The sequence below is a fragment of the Tachypleus tridentatus genome, chromosome 9 (assembly GCF_004210375.1).
Source record: "Tachypleus tridentatus isolate NWPU-2018 chromosome 9, ASM421037v1, whole genome shotgun sequence".
Taxonomy (NCBI): Eukaryota; Metazoa; Arthropoda; class Merostomata; order Xiphosura; family Limulidae; genus Tachypleus; species Tachypleus tridentatus.
In genome coordinates this window covers 97,829,196-97,849,235 of record NC_134833.1, presented here as the reverse complement: position 1 = coordinate 97,849,235, position 20,040 = coordinate 97,829,196, and the positions used below count along the sequence as shown (strand labels likewise).

At 31.4% G+C, this 20,040-nt stretch overlaps 1 protein-coding gene across 2 annotated transcripts; it reads left to right on the top strand.

Annotated features, from left to right (window-relative positions):
• The first annotated feature begins 4,307 nt into the window (after window positions 1-4,307).
• Window positions 4,308-19,771, top strand: LOC143225830 (ras-related protein Rap1-like). Of its 2 annotated transcripts, XM_076455903.1 has the most exons (9): window positions 4,600-4,732; window positions 5,968-6,092; window positions 7,075-7,144; window positions 7,999-8,067; window positions 8,534-8,590; window positions 13,030-13,170; window positions 14,550-14,693; window positions 17,210-17,299; window positions 18,639-19,771. In XM_076455903.1, the coding sequence occupies exons 2-8, from the start codon at window positions 6,076-6,078 to the stop codon at window positions 17,297-17,299; spliced, it is 588 nt and encodes a 195-aa protein (XP_076312018.1). In that variant the 5' UTR covers window positions 4,600-4,732; window positions 5,968-6,075; the 3' UTR covers window positions 18,639-19,771. The 2 variants fall into 2 exon arrangements, with proteins under 2 accessions (XP_076312019.1, XP_076312018.1); XM_076455904.1 differs by lacking the exon at window positions 5,968-6,092 and having other exon boundaries at window positions 4,308-4,732.
• Window positions 19,772-20,040: the final 269 nt, after the last annotated feature.

Genomic DNA, 20,040 nt, shown 5'->3' with positions numbered 1-20,040 from the left:
TAGTAATTAGATATAAACTTATTTTAACTAAGTCGTGGTATAAAGGTATAAGTATATTTCACTTCTTGGTGGTAAAATAAATGCCTTTCATGTATTCTCTTAAAATTCAGTCTTTGGCGTAATGATTGTTTCTAAATGCACAGGTATATCCTGTGACTATGAAGCTATTTGAAATTAGCTTAACCTTGCATCCACGTCCTGCATGAAGTCAATTACAAGTATGCAGTTTTCTTCAATGTTATGTACCCACTCATCATGAGGTGTAGAGAAGTATTTTTACAGTGAAAGTAACCTTCAGCTCTATTCTTTTTTCTGGAACCTTATACTTTCTTGTTGTTTGCATCAAACGAATTTTCTTTTCGTTTTATTACTGCTGGCAATTTTTTACGTTGCATTACCTAATCAGTTTAAACTGTTGATCAAGATATCTCAGTATTTCCCATCAATAAACTCTGGATCGATTTCTTTAAACAATTAAATCCTTATTTCATTTGGAGCAAGTGAAATATTTTCAGATGAACCTTTTCCAATAAGTTCATCTAATATCTATTTTTCTGATGTCTCTTTAGCACTTTGTTGATATTTTGGTGTGTTTGGGGTCTCAGACTCATCCTTCAAATATTGTTTTCTTGGTTAATTAACAATTGTTGTTTCTTCATAGTAATCTTCAATGATATGTTTCCTACATTTAGTACAGTTCCTTTTTTTGACAAAAGGAGTTTTTATGCCATAAATGCTTTTGTATGCAATTCTATATCGATTATTGTCTTCCTACATTCTCTGTAGCTGGTTTCATAATTAATTTGGTGTTTCATTACTATTTAATTTGATTATCCTGTAATTTCTATATGGTGCTTTTAGTTGTTTATCTGACTTAAGCTTCATCATCAACTGGAGAGCTTTTTTTAAAATATAAACTTACTTTCCTTCAACCTGATTCTCATGTCCTTATCTATTGTGGTGTTTACAATTTAGTGACATGTCAACAAATGAATCATTTCATGTGAGTATCGGGGTAAAATAATTACGCATATGTTTCCATAATTTCAGCTAAAGACTTTTCTTTGCTCTGAAAATTAGCTTAAGATACTTCCTTCTGGAGTGCTTCTTCGAACCTATAAGGACAAGAAGGCGAAAAGGGTTGCTATGTGTTATGACTCTTAGCTGGATGGTTATTTAACACTGGTAAAGAGTTTTGAAGGAATAGCAAAATGAATACTTTTCTTCATTCACTAGAGAAATTATTTTGAATTGAGCTTCACGAGCCTCAATGATGCCTTTTTATCATAGTCTATTGGTTTTTTAATTTGACAATGCTGTTGAACTGACTAACTAAATTCTGGAACTTGATATAGTAGTATAATATCTAGGGTAGTCCAGAAAGATCCTACAGTCTCAGATGGCACAGCAGAAATACAATTACTAGTTTCTATTATAATGTTTTATTCCAACATTGATATTATTTCCTATCTCATTGATCTTACCGTTGCAATCTTTCTGCACATTATAATTTTCGTTTTTGTAATATCTTTGTACATCTCTAATAGCTTCACGAATCTCGTATTTAATCATTTTCAGTTTTGTTCTTAATGCTTCATTGAATATTATGAACTTCTTTCAACTCCTCTCTTAAATTCCTCTCAGTCTTTTAATTTTTGGTTTCTTTCTTCTTTACCTTCTTTTAACAGTTTCATCATCCAATAAATCTTCCATCTTGTTTCATGTTGATCGGCATGATCAGGTGGCTAGGGTGCTCGACTCGCAATCTTAAGGTCGCAGATTCAAATTCCCGTCCCACAAAACATTCTCTTCCTTTCAACCGTGGAGGTGTATAACATGAAAGTCAATTCCATTATTCATTGGTAAAAGAGTAGCCCAAAAATTGGTGGTAGATTGGGATGACTAGTTGCCTTCTCTCTAGTCTTTCATTGCTAAATTAGGGAGGGCGAGTGTAAATAGTCCTGGAGTATCTTTGAGCGAGATTCAAATCAAACGTTTTGTGTTTCTATTGCCATCTCGAAATAGAAGCTTAGTTAAAGTTCTATTTTATTTCCACTAAAATAATACCACTTTTGACACCAGTATTATCATGTGTTCTACTCTTGAAAAGGTTTTTTTATATTATTTGATAAAACAAAGCCAAGTTCCGCTTATGTAACAATGAAAAATAACATTTCTTTAATAAAGTTTTCTAGAAGCTACATTCTTTGTAGATTTTACTTCACAATCAACATTTACAGAACCTCAGATCCATACGTATGTCTAAATTACTTCTAAACTTACTTGCATATTTTTATTATTAATGGATCGATAACATGCATGCTGATTTCACTGTTTAGTTTGCTAACTGAATCACAGGATTGAATAATTAAATAATTCGTGCACTGGCTGGTACTGAACTGAATGATACATTCTATACTTAACTAACTCACTAACTGCATGAGATATATCTCATTATTCGTTTACTACTTGTTATAGGGAATTTCTAGACATTTACATTATTATCACGAGCGCCTTCCTTTAGGAAAAAGTATTTAAATTAAACCGAATATAGAGCTTGTAACATTAGCTTAGACTGAGGATATAAGAGAAACATAATGAAATTTTCTGAGCTGGCTAAGCTTCGTAAGATATTATTGGAATTACGGCCAAAAATATCGCTAACAGAGAGGACATTCCAACTGACAAGACAATTTATGCTAATTGTTATAAATAAAGACAATACATTAGTACTGTAACAGATTTACTGTTATACATTTATTTTAGTGCCTACACTTCTTTCTGTACAGTTTTCTTTCTTGCATGTGACGTATATTCTTGACGTATAGGCATTGCTCAAGTCCCGCCTGTTATCGAAAGTTGTATAGAATTACTAAAAGTGAGAAGCAACAATGTTCATTTACGAAAACGCGTTAGAACATTGTTACCAAGCGAACTGTTGTGAAGGTTCTAGAGTCTCGCGTGATTTATATAAAGTAACACGCCAAGAAGAAAATATTATTAGACAGCTACAGTTAGTGTGCTACAGGCCTAGGAAGCGATAATTATGATGAACGTCTATTAATCGGAAAACCACAAAAGTTGACCAAAAAGCTTTATAGATTTCGAACATTACAAACTGTTCAACTTCAGTGAAATACTTCGGACGTTAATGTTTCTACAAGAACATTAAATATTTTGCATTGGTAAGAAGTGAGACCAATTAAGCCTCACTAGCTTAAGCGGGGTGCAACAATATTAAATCAGAATTAAATTTTATCTCAGAACGGTTTAACCTGAAGGTGACTTTGGAGTGTGTGTATTTTTTCTTATGGCGAAGCCGCGTCGGGCTATCTGCTGTGTCCAAGGAGGGGAATAGAACTCCTAATTTTAGCGTTATAATTCCGAAGCCTTAGTGCTGTCCCAAAAGGGGACATGACTTAGGAGGGTCGAAATATTGTTCTCTGCTTTATTAGTAAAAGTGTTGATACCACTACTAGCCGTTCTGAGATTCATTTTTACTTGAAGTGGGTTTCTTGTCATCAGAATTAATTTGTTCGTCGTAGATCTAGATTATTGATACAATATTTAGTTCTAAGTCAGATGTAAGACTTAATGTTGTCTGTAAGTTTGTAAAACTGTTATATATAAACTATCTTTGTAATAACTATTAGTAGTAACCGCTATTATAAATTGTATTTTTTATGTTAGTATATTAAAATATATGTGTTAAAAAAGGTATTTGTGTGTAGCACTCACAAATAACATAAAGTTAATACATAGTAACATTTAATTAATTAGTATGCTCAAATACAAATTTCCAATTGTTTGAAATAGTAACACGTAACATATATAACGTAATAAATCGGAGACTTGTCCGAAATAGATAATCATACATAACAGTACATTTTATAGTCCATAATATCTGGTTCAGTTGTAGTTCTGATGTATGTGAGCATCTTGCTTTAATGAGAAAGTCATGATAATTACATAAAGTACTAACAATGTCATTATCTTACCGATCAATGAGGGAAACGCTATGAAAATATTGAATGATATACTTTGCTTCAATATTTGGGTAAACATATTTTTCACAGTGCAAATGAATTTCACCCATTTGATAAAGACGTTTCTGCAGAAGGTTATCTATTTATACCATAAACATGTTTATGATGAAAAACACTTGTTTATATGATACGAAAATATAAATTGGTTTCTTAGAATAGAAATAAATTAACGGTGTTTGATAGTAATTTAGCACATGTTTTATTATCATACTTTTTTTTCTTTGTTGAAATTGCTGTTTTATCTATATATGTTGTCAACAGATGGCACTACAAATAAACTTATCTTCTCTTTTCATTCCACTCTTTTGAGGAAAAAAAAACAACAGTTAGCTGTAATGTTGAAAAATGATTAAGTGTTATTTTTTTAAAATGTGTTTTTTCTACCTACTAGTATATTGTCCGACTGCATTATAATATGTTTTTATATTACAGTAACACCCGCATGCTTACTTAGTTAACAGTAACGGAGCTGCATATATTTTGATCTTCCCTGTGCTGCCAAGAAACGTGACGTCAGAGACATACGTCGACCTCGCCCTCTTTATCAAATATTAGGCTTACCATAGTTGGCGAGAATACGGTCAGGGACTATAACACAGTTGGTGTTGGTTTGTCACCCACCTAGTTAAAATAAAAAGTGAAGCTCCAGTTACTGATTAGTGTTACATTAACTTAAGGAAGAACTGGTAAGGTATTTCAATAGTGGGAAATAATTGCAATTAGTTTTAAATTTTTATTTAACTTTTTAAATTAACATGAAAATATATATCAGAGATTAGACAGCTTAGGCTACAATCTGGTCCTTAAGTTTAAATTAAGTGTAAAATTTTAACTTAAACTTTTAAATTTAGGTTGAAGATGGTACTATAGTACTTTATAGAAATTGTTTAGCTAAGCCTAAAGCACACATTAATTGCACATTTTATATGAGAACTAATGTTTGACAGAAGATTAATACTTTTAAGCTGATACTGAGTAGTTGTAATTTATAAACCTTTAAAAGGCTTGAGTTTAATCTTTTAGTGGTAGTTCGGATTATACGGCTAATTTACAATTATATTTTTAGTTTGTATTATATACTGTTAGTTTGATAGTTCAATCTCTTTTAACTTTGGAGGTAAGGTTATAACTTAGGTGGAGCATCTAGATCCAGAATGGGCCCCACCTCATCATCTTTGCTAGGCTCCCTTTCTTTCTTTAACACTCTTAGGAACATACTTAAAAAATATATCCTAATTTAGAACAGGAACGAGTTCATAAACAAGGCAATATCATAGCAACAGCCATTTTTAGCTCACTGTATAAGAGCTAAAACATGCTGTACAGCATAAACAGGCTTAATTTGCCCAGACTTCTGGATAGTTGTCCTTTGTGCCCCTTGTCAACAGGCCTATAACTAGATTAATTAAAATGATCTCATTTGTAGGATAGCATTCTAAAATCTTGCTTTACAACTTAGGAGTATGGCTTTTATTATACTAGTCCAATAATTGCTACAAATATTAACTGAACAGATAATTTTAGTAGGAATGTTTTAATTGTCTTAAGGTTTTATTTTTTATTTTTCATTACAACTGACAGTTCTTCACTATTACACTAGTTTTGTGAGTCAGTTTTTTTTTTAGTAAACAACTAAGGTAAGTCAAATTTATTTTTTATCAACGTTTAATGTTTAAGACTTAGTACAAGACCAATAATTCTAAATTTGTTGAAAGTATATAATGTTATTAAATGTGGCACATTTCAGAATTAGTACTGCCAGGCTTGTTATGTTAATAATCATATTATCTTAATCTGTAGTATGCAATACATGTATAAATGAGTTATCAGTATGTTAAAGTAAGAAAGACAGCATAATGTCAGTAGCATTATTACAGCATATTGTTTACTGTGATATGATAGATATGTTGTTGTTCAACAGTAAAACAGATGAATATGTATGAATAGTAAGGTTGAAAAATGAGCTTGGGTCCAAGTAATTTTCACAATAGTTTTGACATAGAGTGAAATGTAATCCAATCTTCAAGTCATGAGTACCTTTCTAAGGTAAGGAGCCCTTAAGACTTAACATAGTACTCTAAATTTGACTTATATGATGCAATTATAACTTTATAGACTTTTATTCATTATTTCTGTAGATACAACCTATAGTTTGGATGGTGTTATGAGACTGATCAACTAGATCACCAGCATTCTTGTCATCAATTGTACTGTTAAGGTTATTCCCATCAAAATTATAATTCAAATTATGATATCCCAAATGCATTGCTATGCATTTATTATAACCAAAACCTACTCAGCATTTATTTGCTCAACTCTCCAGATAATCTAAATCCTTTAAACAATTTGACTGTTCATTCACTGATATAAGTCAAAAAGAGTAAAGGTCATAACATTGATCCCTCATGACATAAATACATTATGACTGGACTCCATTTAACAACAATGCTTTTTTGCCATCTGGCCAGTAAGCCGACTTATTCCCCACACCTCCAGATATAATTTTTTAACAAGCCTTTAAGAAATTCTGTGGTATTAATATAGTACTTTATGATTTTTTTGGCTATTCAGCTATATGTGTGTAAAACCTAAAACAAAATTTTTTACATATCCTCACCATATATTTCCAGCAAATTGTAACTGAAACATACGATATGCCATATCATCACATAGTTATAAAATATTTGAAAATGATAACATTGGATAGTAATAGGCAATTTAGTCCCTTCAAGGTTGCCTTACATACTCACCCATGAGAAAGTAAAAATTTAAATCCATCTTTTACTTTTCATGAAATCATCTGTTTCTATCTCAAATTTGTAAAGTTTACCTCCATTACTGTATGCTGCAACTAATCCCAATAAGCCAGTCTCCATTAGAAAAACGAAGCTCTATTTTCCAAATCTTACACTTGTCCTTTTGCTTTGTTTGTAGCATACAGTGCAAAGAATTAAACATGTATATAAAATTCCACATACTTTACATATTTAATGTTGTAAATGATTTTTGTGTTTTGTTTTATTTTCAGAAATTACATAGCAATGAGAGAATATAAGATAGTAGTCCTGGGAAGTGGAGGTGTTGGTAAAAGTGCCTTGGTAAGTAACTAGCAAATAGTTGAGTGAAACATTCAAATTGTAACATTGCATTGATAGGGAGGTTTTGTTAATAGTGCACAGGTAAAAAAGTGATCCATATTTATCTTTCTCTTTTCTTTTTTAACATTTTAAGCTACTGTAATTGAATTCAGTGTGTTTTATCATGACAGTATACATGTAGTTATTAATGCTGGCAAATGTAAAACACCAGATACTTCATATAAAGTAAAAGAGTTTAGGTCGTAACTAAAGTAAGTTTCTCCACTAATGGAAAACTTAATTATTTGAGATTTTAGTTAACTTGAGGAGTTCAAGCTAGAGCTAAAAGTGTTGACATTACAACTTGAAGATATGCTAAATTGGTGCTGATAAATGTAACTTTTACTTGTTTTTATTTCATTCTGTTTTGGTTGGAATTAGACAACTCCACTCTAGCCTTTATATTACCAAAACACAAGGCATTATAAATATTATGGAATTTCATTATAGTGTTTTTCACTTCATTATTTAAGTGGTGAGTTAGTTGTAACTGTTTTCTAAACTTAATTCTTAAGGTGGTACTTGCTTTTACTGTTTTGGACTTGGTTCTTGAAGTAGTCTTATTGCTGTTATGGGCTTGATTTCAAAGGACTACTTGTTTTATGATTGTTCTGGACTGGGTTTTTGAGGTGTGTACTTGTTTTATAACTCTCCTTGACTTGATTTTTGGGACAGAGGATTTGCAATTCAGTTTAAGGTTTTAATAAATTTATGAAAAGTGTTATGGACCAGTAAAATATGGTTACTTTTGGTCATGTAAATTTAAGGTCATATGTATTTTTCGTATGTATATATCAGTTATTGTTTCTTTTCAGACAGTACAATTTGTACAAGGTATATTTGTGGAGAAATATGATCCAACTATAGAGGACAGCTACAGAAAGGTAAAAGAATGATGGTGCTGTTATCAAGTTTATATTGCATACAGATTAACTTGATGATTTATAACAGTGAAAACTGTACTTTAAGTTCCTCCCCCAAAAAAAGACAAAAAACTTGTACCTAGATAATTTAACAGTGAAAATTTCTCTTAAACATTAAATAAACCATATAGAGTAATTTTTGAAACAAAATGTTTTACAGCACTTCTGTATATTTCAACTAATTTGGAGATTTGTCACAGGAACCTACAGTTATGTTATATTGTTTTCTTTTGTCTGTATCTACTATATTTGTATTGTAATCATCTCCTTTAATCTATGTTTATATTATATTGTTCTCTTCTAAACTGTATATAATGTTCTTCACTTGTCAGTTACTACACTAATGATGTATTCAGGATTAGATGTTAGAAATACTTTTGCTTTTCTGGAGCTGTTTATTTTTTATAATATCCTATAATTTATTTAGCAAGTAGAAGTTGATGGTCAACAGTGTATGCTGGAGATTCTGGATACAGCAGGAACAGTAAGTTTATATTTTATTGATCTAGTTTGTTTATTGTTTACTGTATGCCATGTCATGTGCATGGATAAGATAGGCCCGTGTCAACTACTTAGTAAGTCTGTTTAAAGAAATGTTAGTGTGTTAAGGGATGTTTATACTTATTCTGTGTTTGGTAATGGAACTTCTGTTGGTTTCTTTTATTCTGTGAAACATATGAGTGTTTTTAAATTGTTTGCATATTGAGCATGTGTGGGTTTGTATTAAGTGTTTGGTCCATATCTTACATTAAAACAAGTCAAGTGTAAGTATGTACTTCAGTTCTACTAACTGACTAAAACTTTATAGCCAGTTAGAGTTGTTTATAATAGAGGTTCTGTCATTGTTTACAGTATCTATCTCTTGTGTACTGAAAAGCTGTTGTTCATTTAACCAGTAGAAATTCTAATGTATTAATGACATATGTTTGTGTTTGAAAAATACTATGTAGTATTGTAAAGTAATTTATCATTTGATTGTGATTAGAAAATACTGTGTAGTTTTATAAAGTAATTTGTACCTTAATTAGTACAGGAAAGCTCATGAAATGTTCTTAAGCTTTGTACTACTAGCTAGCATGTTTTACTTCTATCTTATAGCCCTATGAAGTTTTCTTTAACACTTTGTAAAGATTCTGGAAAAAAACTCATAAAGTCTTTGAAATTTTTGTTTCATTTCTATCCCTGAAAAGTCCTTAAAAACTGTAGTTAGGTGTTTTAGGAATGTATTGGAAAATGCTTTTTTCAAAATATTTTTATACTGCTTGAATCCTGCTGCCAACATGTCAAGGACTAATATGATGTCTGATAAGGAGGTGTTTTAAATATTGGGCTAATATATTCAACATTTCATTGGTCATTTCTATGAATATTGTCATATTGGTATAGATAGAGATGCAATATGTGCATGCATTTTTATTAATATCATCATTGGTGTTAAGTTGCGTACTTTATTCTAATGTAGTTTTAACCTGTGATACATAACTTTTGATATAACATAACTGCTTTGGATGAACCAAAAGACTGTGTGTATGTATGCGTGTCAGAAGTTTAGATTCTCAAAGCATTTTATAAGGTATGTGTTTAGCAGTATTTTTTCATTATTCATGTCTGTCAAACTGATATTTCAATCGTTATTAGTGTGCAGAGTTACTACAATTTGAAGTCATCATGATGGTACATTGACTTTGAATGAAAATGATGCTGATGTGACTATGCTTCTGTATTTGAATAGTGGTTTTTCATATTTAGACATTTTGATTGTTTTGAAAGTAGTGTAATTATACAGTACATGATATTGGTCTGTTGAACTCTTCTGAACTGGTTATCTCCAACTTTGGTTTGCAAGATGAGAGAATAAAACATTGGTTTTGAAAGATTTATTTTCAGTTTGAAGTGTCAAGTACTTCTTACCTATTACATATGTATATATCTGTGTGTGTATGTTTATACTAAGTGCATTTATTAATCAAATATTTTTAATATGCTTCTTATGACTTGCATAAGAAATAATAGTGTTGCAAGAAAAATGTTTCAATGTTAGATTATACACTAGCCCAGGGGTTCCCAACCTTTTGGCACTCACGACCTCTTACCTAAAAGTTTGAAACCCATGTGACCCCTACTTAGGGCTTACTATCAGCAGCTTAATTTTTCTTTTATTTTCTGTGAAGGAGAGGGAAAGAAACATCTAAAAAATATTTAAAAATTCAATAATTATTTATTAGCAAATTAAATCACATTGGTCCAACCTGAATTCACAAAAAGAACATATATTTCTTAAAATAATATTAACATAGGTTTGAACAGCTATCCAACCCAGCTAGTGAGATGGGTGATGTTGCATTTCAGCAGCAAGCTTTGAAATTCGTGGCCGGGCGTTTGTTAGAGCCAGTCTCGTGTCATCTCCAACATCCAATCTGTTCTTATTCTTTGTTTTTATATTGACAAGAGTGGAAAATCCTGCCTCACACAAGTAGGTAGAAGCAAATGGAACAAGGACACGTAAAGCTATCATGCTGACTTTGGAGTATGACTGATACATAGCGCACCAGAACTGAGTCATGGATTTCACCTTGAAGAGATCACGAGCTGAAGAGTCGTTCCTCAGATCCAGAAATTCATCTTGGATATCATCTGGGATGCTGGATACATCAAGTTCAGTACAAAATGGGTTCCTTACCAGGGCCTCCTGTTCCTGTGATAGCTCAGGGAAGTAACGTTCGACTTCCTTTTCTGGAGACTGAAGATGTTCGGTAATCTCATCCTTGAAGAACTGATCCAGTTGGATCTGAGACTCATCCCTCACTCCACAAAGTTTTTCAAACATAGCGATGTTTCCAAGATTGGTTTTCTGATGCCAGTTCTGCAGTTTGGAAACAAAGGCCCCGAAGACTATCTTGAAAAAGGAGAACATGTGTTTCCCTTCCTTGAAGCTTCAAATTAAGCTTGTTCAGCTGGTCAAAAATTTCGGCTAGGTACGCAACCCTTTTATCCCATGCTTCATCTTTGAAGTGAGCTACAAGATCTTTCCTTTCTTGAGTCTCCAGGAATAGCTTTATTTCATCTTTCATTTCAAAGACACGATTAATAACGTTTCCTTTCGACAACCAACGTACTGCTGTGTAGAAGAGAAGGACTTCGTGGTTAGCATTCATGTCTTTGCATAGTTCTTTGAATAGGCGAGTGTTGAGTGCTTGAGTCTTCACATAATTTACAATTTTGATTACAGATTCAAGCACTTCTTGCAGAGAGGTAGGGAGAGTCTTACTGGCGAGAGCATATCGGTGAATCATGCAGTGGATGCCCTTTGCTTGAGGTGCTTCTTCACTCTCGACTGGAATCCTGATTTCGATCCCAGCATAGCCGGTGCCCCATCCGTACAAACCCCACACACATTTTCCCATTGAAGATCTTCGTCTTGAAAAAAAGTTGAAACTTTTTCCATGACATCATCAGCTTTTGTTGTGGTTTCAAGTGCACTGCAGAATAAGAATTCGTCTTTGATGTCACCTGAATTAATGTATCTCACGAAGACAAGCAATTGAGAACATAAACTTACATCTGTTGACTCGTCGAGCTGAAAGGAGAACAAAGGGGAACCCTTGATTTCAGTCAAAACCTGTTCCTTCACATCCATAGACATTTTCGAAATACGCCTCTGTATAGTATTATTTGACAGGGATACTTGCTGCATCTTCTTTGCACTGGCTTCTCCAAGAATAAGATTTACTGCTTTCATCATGCAGGGTTTAAGAAGTGTTTCTCCAATCGTGTGAGGCTTTTTTTGTTTAGCAATTTCCGAATGCAATCTCATATGAAGCTTCCACCATGGCTGCACTGCTGCTGAAATGACCCACTTCTATCGATTCTTTGGCTTTTAAGACACCGTTCATGCCGTTTGAAGAAATCCAAACCCTTCTTTGCGTGTTCTGGATGTTTCGTCTCGAGATGACGCTTGAGTTTTAATGGTTTCATTGACTATGCACTCAGGACAGCATGGCACAAAACACACTGTGCTTTCTCGATGTCGTCGTTGCCGAGCACAGTGGTGAAGCCAATATTGAGGTAGCATTCTGAGTATCTGCGCCGTTTAGCCATGGACACAACTCACCTCTACTGCTCACTTATATCCTTGTTAAAATAAAATAAAAATGTTGAATAATGAATGCTTTGGCAACTGTAAATCTTACACTGACTACTTGTGGAGGGTGCAGGTTGAGTAATGATGGGGTAAGTATTGGGAGGGAAGGGAGCATGGCCAGTTGCGCGATTCATCATCCACCAATCAGCAACGGACATGTGACTCACATGTCGACAGCGAGCACACACACACACACTTAATCACAGCTAAACAGACACACAAGCATACGTACATGCGCGTGCACTCACATACTCGCTACTCACTAGTACACACATACATAGAGTTGCAGACACATACACATTCACACAGGCAAGCATACATACACGCATAATATCACCTAAAGACATTGAACTAACGTAGCACACGTTTTGCTTTGCACCGAAACAAAAAAAATGTAAGAGCATGAAAATGTAATTGATGAAATAAAATTAATGTTATCCTAAGCTACTTCTAACAAGGCTACGCGACTCCCCTGCCAAGGCTTCACGACCCCCCAAGGGGTCGCGACCCACCGGTTGGGAACCCCTGCACTAGCCCCATAAACATGAGGACCTAAAGAGAAAATGGCAGAGAAATTACACTTTGAAATACAACTTTTACAACAGGAGATTTAAGTCCATTAAGTGTACTGTATTTAAGACTAATTGTTTTTTTACGAGTAGCATACTCTTTCAAGATTGTCTTTACTTTGACTGCTAATTTGGCAATTATCCCAAACAGAAGTCCTTTTAAACAAGTAAATGTTATTACTGTTTTAAACATGGAGTTCCTTGTTGATACAGGAACAGTTCACTGCCATGAGGGATCTCTACATGAAGAATGGACAAGGATTTGTTTTGGTGTACTCCATTACAGCACAGTCCACCTTCAATGATTTGCAGGACTTGCGAGAACAGATTTTACGTGTGAAAGACACAGATGATGTAATTTTTTAATATCTGTAGCTAGAGCTAGGCAGTTAATTGATATAATCAATTACTTAAGAGTATCATTACTGTCGTGTAAAATAATGGATTAATCAAAACTATGATTACATTTATTTCATAAGAAAATAATTAACTATTCAAAATTAGTATTCCTGTTAAAATCAAATATTTCAATTAATCCAATTAATCACAGTATGTCTATTATGATATCTCAGTCGTTAATAAAGGTTCAGTTTACTCTCTCAGTTAGTTATGACTAATGTGATAATTAATCACTGGTCTCATTAACTGATCAAGTTATTCTTACACGAGACTTCACTAGTTGTAATAATCAAACATAAACTTTGATTACTTGTAGCTAAATTAAACAAACTATTCTAGTTCTATAAAGTAAAATATAAATTTTCAAAATGATATAATTCAAGTATACTGCAGTTTCTCTAATCATTTTGCAGGTTATGTTAACACAATTTGTCTCTTTTTTTCACTTAGTTCTGTCTGAAAAACTTTTAAATCTTGGCTAATTTTAAATCTTGCAATTTATACTTCATTGAGCTATAAACAACTTTAAACTGTCTTTTATACTAATGCAATATTTTTCTATTTGGTATGTACTAACTTTATGTAAATATTGACACTGTATTTTCTTATTTAGTAATAAATGTCACGTTGTATTTGAATGTAGTTTAAAAAAGATATTTCTAATGTTAGAAATTTTGACTTCAATACTAAATATGTTACATTATATTTGACTGCAAAAAAATGATTGTCATTATTTGTAATGTTTGTCATCTTGTCATTACTGCCAAATGTATCAGATTAGTATCTTGACTTTGGAGCTAAATTTTATGCTGTGTTCTGAAGTTAGTAATTAAGTCCAGTCATGCAAAAATTAAACCTATCTTCCATTATTTTTCATAAAATTTTCTCTTACTTGTGTAACCAAGATATATTACTGTATTTTATTCTCTCTTAATTCAGTTTTTTAATGAAGTGTTGATGAAATCAACCTGAGAGTGCAGTATCAGTTTTGAGACTTTTACTGTAAAACAAAACTATGAAGTAACTTTGTTTTTAGAAAAGTATTTTGCATAAAATTACTAGAAAATTTTTACTTGTTTAGTGTTTGTTTTTACTTGAACTCCTTTGTTCACTATGTGGACTCATCTTTAGGTATGAAGGAATTGTCCTTAATAAGGAAAAAATATTTAGCTACATCTTTAATTTTGTAACCATATTTGTTTTATATGTATTGTGATAATTTTTAAATATAAAAGTTGTAATTACCTTGTGAAGACATTGATAATTTTATTTGATTGTATGGCTACACAGAATAGGGACTAGAGTACTTATATGAAAATATTGTTTTTATTTAGGTTCCAATGATTCTGGTGGGTAACAAGTGTGATCTGGAGGATGAAAGAGTTGTTGGGAAAGACCAGGGAGCAAACCTGGCAAGGTCTTTCAACAACTGTGCCTTCCTGGAATCCTCTGCCAAAGCTAAAATTAATGTTAATGAGGTAATTTGTTTTTAAACATTGCAGTATAATTTGTTAAGAGCTGTTTTTCAAACATAGAAATAAAACTTGTTTCTAGTAGTGATAATTGATTATAAAATCGTGTTTGATTGGTAATGCATAATCAACTGATAAGTTTGTAATTTTTGGTATCAATATAAGTGTTAATTATCAGCCTTAGGTTATTAATTATTTTGATAAATATGATTAAATCTTTTCTTAATTAGTTTGAATTTTATTAATAAATCTGGCTCTGTGGAACTTAACATTTGTGTTCTTAATTCCTCTAATCTCAATTCTACATTAACACAGCTAATCATTAGCTAATCATGGGAGCTTATGCATATAGTGGCAAAATATTCTTGTGATTTCATGTATAATTAATACAAGTGATGGAAGAAGACAGTATTCACTGGGAGGGTTTTTCTAATGTGGTGTGTTTCTTATGTTTGTAGTTAATACAATAAAATATTTGAATATTATTTTATGAAATTGGTTTCTCATATGCAGTAAAATAGCTGAGTGGTGAACAAGCACTAAATTTGGAGGATTACCTTTCAACAGGAATAACTTTATTTATGTAATACTTATAAAGGCAATTATTCTTTAAAAAAATTCACAAACTACATATTACACATGTAACAAATGATGAAATTGGCAAAAGTATAGGTATACTTATATTAAAAGCTTAACTCTCACAGAATGGGTTGTGGGTTAAAGGCCATGTCATCATGTTTGTTGACTTGCATTCAAAATTTTATTGAACTACTATTTTATTAATTTACCTCTTTAAATTTGATGTCAAATTGTAGACTATAATTGATATTGAGAAACTTAAATATCAATTTTTGGTGTCATGTGGTGTGGTAAATGCAACAGTTCAGATTAGATGTTTGTGATGTTAAAATAGTAAGTTTGTAGTTTTGTACAAACTAGGAACTTAAATTACCAATATTGACAACCAAGAATATAAAATAAAAACTTATCTTTGCATTTGCTGAGCTATCATTATATTTAGTGAATCAAATATAGTGGCCCCTGTTCACCTCTTTCCATTTATGGAAAAGGTTTCTTATATACATTTACATTACACGTGAATAACCAATCAGAAGCTCACAATGTTCTCTTAGTGATTTTTTTTCTTCCATTTTAAAATATAGTAACGCCCTCTCTCTCTTTTGAGACAAGCTTTCATGCTGTTGAGTTGAGTCTTTAGCCTGTTCAAGATTTTGTATTTATTTAGATACAAGTACAGCATAATTATTAAACTTGATAAATTATAATGGAATTCTGTATTATTGATGAAGTAATTTATATATAAAACTTAAAAAAAATGCTTCATTTCACATCTGCCATACGTGAAATTTCTTCAGGCTTAGCAAACTACAAGAAGAAGCAACAAGCAGCAATCTAGTAGAAAGATTGTAACTATAAGAGATAATTGTTTGCTTTATTTATTTACTGTTCTTAAACTTTTCTCAAAACATAGAACTTGATTGTAAATAGTAATAATCCTTATACAATTTGTAATAATTGAAATATGACTGTATTTTGTATTTTACCAAATATTATTCCACTACAGTACAGCCAAGATAGGTCGCTTTGTGAAAACGAAAGATCAATTTTATATTATTGAATATGGTAACATGAGTGCATGTGTGTTGCATTACTGTAACTTCTGCATATTGTTAGTCAATTTTATATGGTGGTTAATGAGATAAATCAACTGAACCTATGCAGATTCATTAATGAAAATAACACAATGTTTTTTTTCTTAAACATTTGATAAAACTATCTGGACATTATAAGGAATTTGTATGAAAAATTTGAAAAATTCTGATGCATAAAAACATGTTTAACTTTAAAATAATAATTACTTTGCATGTTGGATAGACAAGGCAATGTGCAAAAATAGAAATGGCATGAGGAAAACAGTGCTCAATAAACCTTAAAACTTGAAAAAAATATTTTCCATATGAAAGCCTGCTGAATTTTGCGACGTACATTTACTAGTTTACAAGTACTATCATGAAAACTGTAACAAGTGCAAAAGTGGTTGAGATTGGTACATATACATTGCAAAATTATTCAGTTAGACTGTTTGATAAGTTGAAGGAAACTTTTATTGGAAAAAAAAGGAAAATAAAAAAATTTGTCAAAAAACGAATAATCCATTTTATTCTGCAAATGCAATAGAATATGTTATTTCTTTTGTATATGAGAACTACAAACTACATAAGTGGTGACTTTAGCAAGGTGTATGTAGAAGTACTCACACAAGCAGCTTGCTGTGTGGATCTCAGAAATTTTAAAAACCAACTTCAGAAAGATAAATGGTAAATTAGTTACAATGTAGTTAACAAGTATTAAAAAAAACATTCATTTATTATATTAGTAGGTTTAGCATGGTTGTGTTTGACTCAGTAAACATGGTACGTCTTATTACAATTTTGTAAGAAGTAATAAGATTTTTAATGCATTGAAAGCTGCTGTTATTTATAATTATGTTCCTTCTTTAGATATTTTATGATTTAGTGAGGCAGATTAACAGAAAAAATCCTGAGAAAAAGACAAAACCACCAAAAAAAAACAAGTGTGTAATCTTGTAGGTAAGTCCAACGTTTTTTATGACCACGGTCTGGTGAACAGTAAAATCATATGGATAGGTGAAGGTAGAATGGTTATTGTTTAAAAAAAATTGTTTGAATCTGTAAGTTTTGAGTTTTATTTTGGAGGTTTGGCATGTTTGAGAAGAGTATATCAGAAATATAATATGGAGAAAAGGTGTTAAAAAATGTTAGTTTTGATGAGTAATAAAAAATGAGTGGTTTTACATCTAAAAGTAAAAAAACAATTATTTGGTGAAAAAGCACTCCTTGCAGTGGCAACAGTATCAGTTTTGACTTTAGTTTTAAATGAAAAGAAAGATATTGCAGAGACAACAGCTAACACTAAGTGCATTTGAATGAAGAAATATAAAAATTAAACCACCCAAATTAAAATGGTTACTATGGTCACTTTATTGATGTATTTTTACTACTATCCAGAGCATTTGGTGAGAATTAATTGTAGAATGATAAATTACATTTGTGACATGTACACATTTCATCATTTCAATGAAAGGAAGAATTTTGTTAACTTTTGACAAATGACATTTCAGTTTGCTAGGTTTTACAATATTACATCAGTAGATAATTAGTTATGTAATTCTAAACTGGAGAATGTTAAGAAAATTACAGAAGTAACTGTTAGTTGATTTTGAAGTAAAGGAGTCAAGTGTTCTCCGTGTTAGTAATTGTTGAAAACAACTGTAGACACTTTAGCTAAAGTATTTGACTTTTATCTCTGTTGTATATTTGAACTTCATACAGCTTTCATGTTCTGTGACTAAAATGCCCACCTTAACCATTTTAATGCAGTTTTTTATTTGGTAGACTAGTTCTGCTAAACCTTTTAATTCACTGCTGTGGTTTATCTAGTTCTCTGATACTCTATTTAATAAAATGCCCCAACATAAAAAATAACTTGTTAAATTTCTAAATGTCAGTATTTTAATTGCTTAGCTCGTTAACAATTAAATTTGTTTTTGATGCTTTGATTTTTTTTATTAAAATAATTGAAATTTGCACTTTCTACTTTTTGTAGGCTGAACTTATAAATTGAAGTAAAACTAGTCACTCATTACTTTATGCTTAAAGGTTAGAGTAGATGAAGCTGATTAGATAAACTTATTGTTACTGCTTCATTTAATGTTTATATATATGAGCTAATTGTTTAGGTTCAAATTGCTATGTGTCAAGTAACAAATGAGAATGTTAATACAACTTTTAATGAAATGTTCAGTATGGTAGGAAGGTTTGTGTGTTAGCTAATGAACATTGATAAGTTACTCTGTTTATAAGCCAAGTTCAAAAGGGAGTTGTATTTTTTTTTATTTTGTTTTTACAGAAACTGCTGTTCTAAAACTGCCAAGAAGCTGGGAGAGAAATTGGGGTCCATCTTCTAGCTCTGCTGTACAGTTTATCTGTCATCTTTCTGACATTATTTCACTGTTTATTAAGAGTTATAAAATATTCTTAGTGCTACAGTTCTTACTATATAGTTGGTTGTCAATGCCAGATCTTCCAAGACATCTCACTTTTTGCTGGCTGTAACGGGTTATGATCTGGAATAAGTCAGTTAGTACCTTTTAAGACCTGCATTAATATTGCCAGTGACACCTAACATATGGTGCTAATCTTGTGTGTGAGTTATATTTCTTGCTTTAAAACTTCTTTCCTGAGGCCAAATCATTTCTTAGAAGTTTGTGTAAATCTTTGTTAGTATAATTAAACTAAACATTTTATGTATTACTTTTGTTAGAAAACTATGAAACATATATTTCCTTATGGCTTATTGTCAAGATAAGTTCTTTCAGAAGATTGCAAATATTTTGTATGGATTTTAAAAAGATAGCTTTTTTTTTTCTTTATTGACCTTGTCAGGTAATCATGAAATGTTAAGCAGTGATGTATAACAATTATTGGTATGCTTTGTCTTTCCTTTGATTGTAGAAGCTGAACATGTAACAACAAAACATAAATTTATAAACAAAGATAAGGTTTCTTATTAATCACTTTAAAAATATTTTTTGATTTAGGCTTTTTAAATGGTCTCTTGCATTAAAAGATAATCTCCTCCATTGGTTTAAAGCTATGTATAAATGTTCCAGTGGTTGCATATATATTAAAATCCAGAACTGAAATGTGTGGAAAGCCAGAGGAATTTCACAAGAAAGTTAAATGGAACAGTAGTCCACAATTATAATTAGAATGTATTAAAAGTCTTCTCAGATGTGTTAAAATGTGTTTCATACATACAACTTAGGATTTGGCTTAAAGCTAAAATAAATTTTTGTTTTCAAAAATATATATATATCAAAAGGTCTAAATGCTAACTTTTTTGTTGACAGTTTTATTTCAGATGTTTTTGTTATTTTTCTTTATCATTTTGAAGAAAATAACTATTAATTTGTAATTATTTGTATTGTGCAATTTATTTTAATGTTATTGTGAAATAAAGATCATTAAGTGTACTGCCAATTCAGAGAAGGAATGATGCAAGTTCTTTTTGTTCCTATTTGTACGATATATGAAAATGTGTCACACCTATATATTCTTATTGTGAGTTTTGTTAAGCATTTTCTACTGTTATATGAAAAATCCAGGTAGTCTTGACTGCTGCCCATGATATTTTACTAACACTTTCTATTGCAAGCAAAGTTAAATTCTTGTGACACTACACCTTAATTATCATGAACACTTGGTCCTCAGTTTAATTCCAACATTTTTACATAATTCTTTAACCCTTA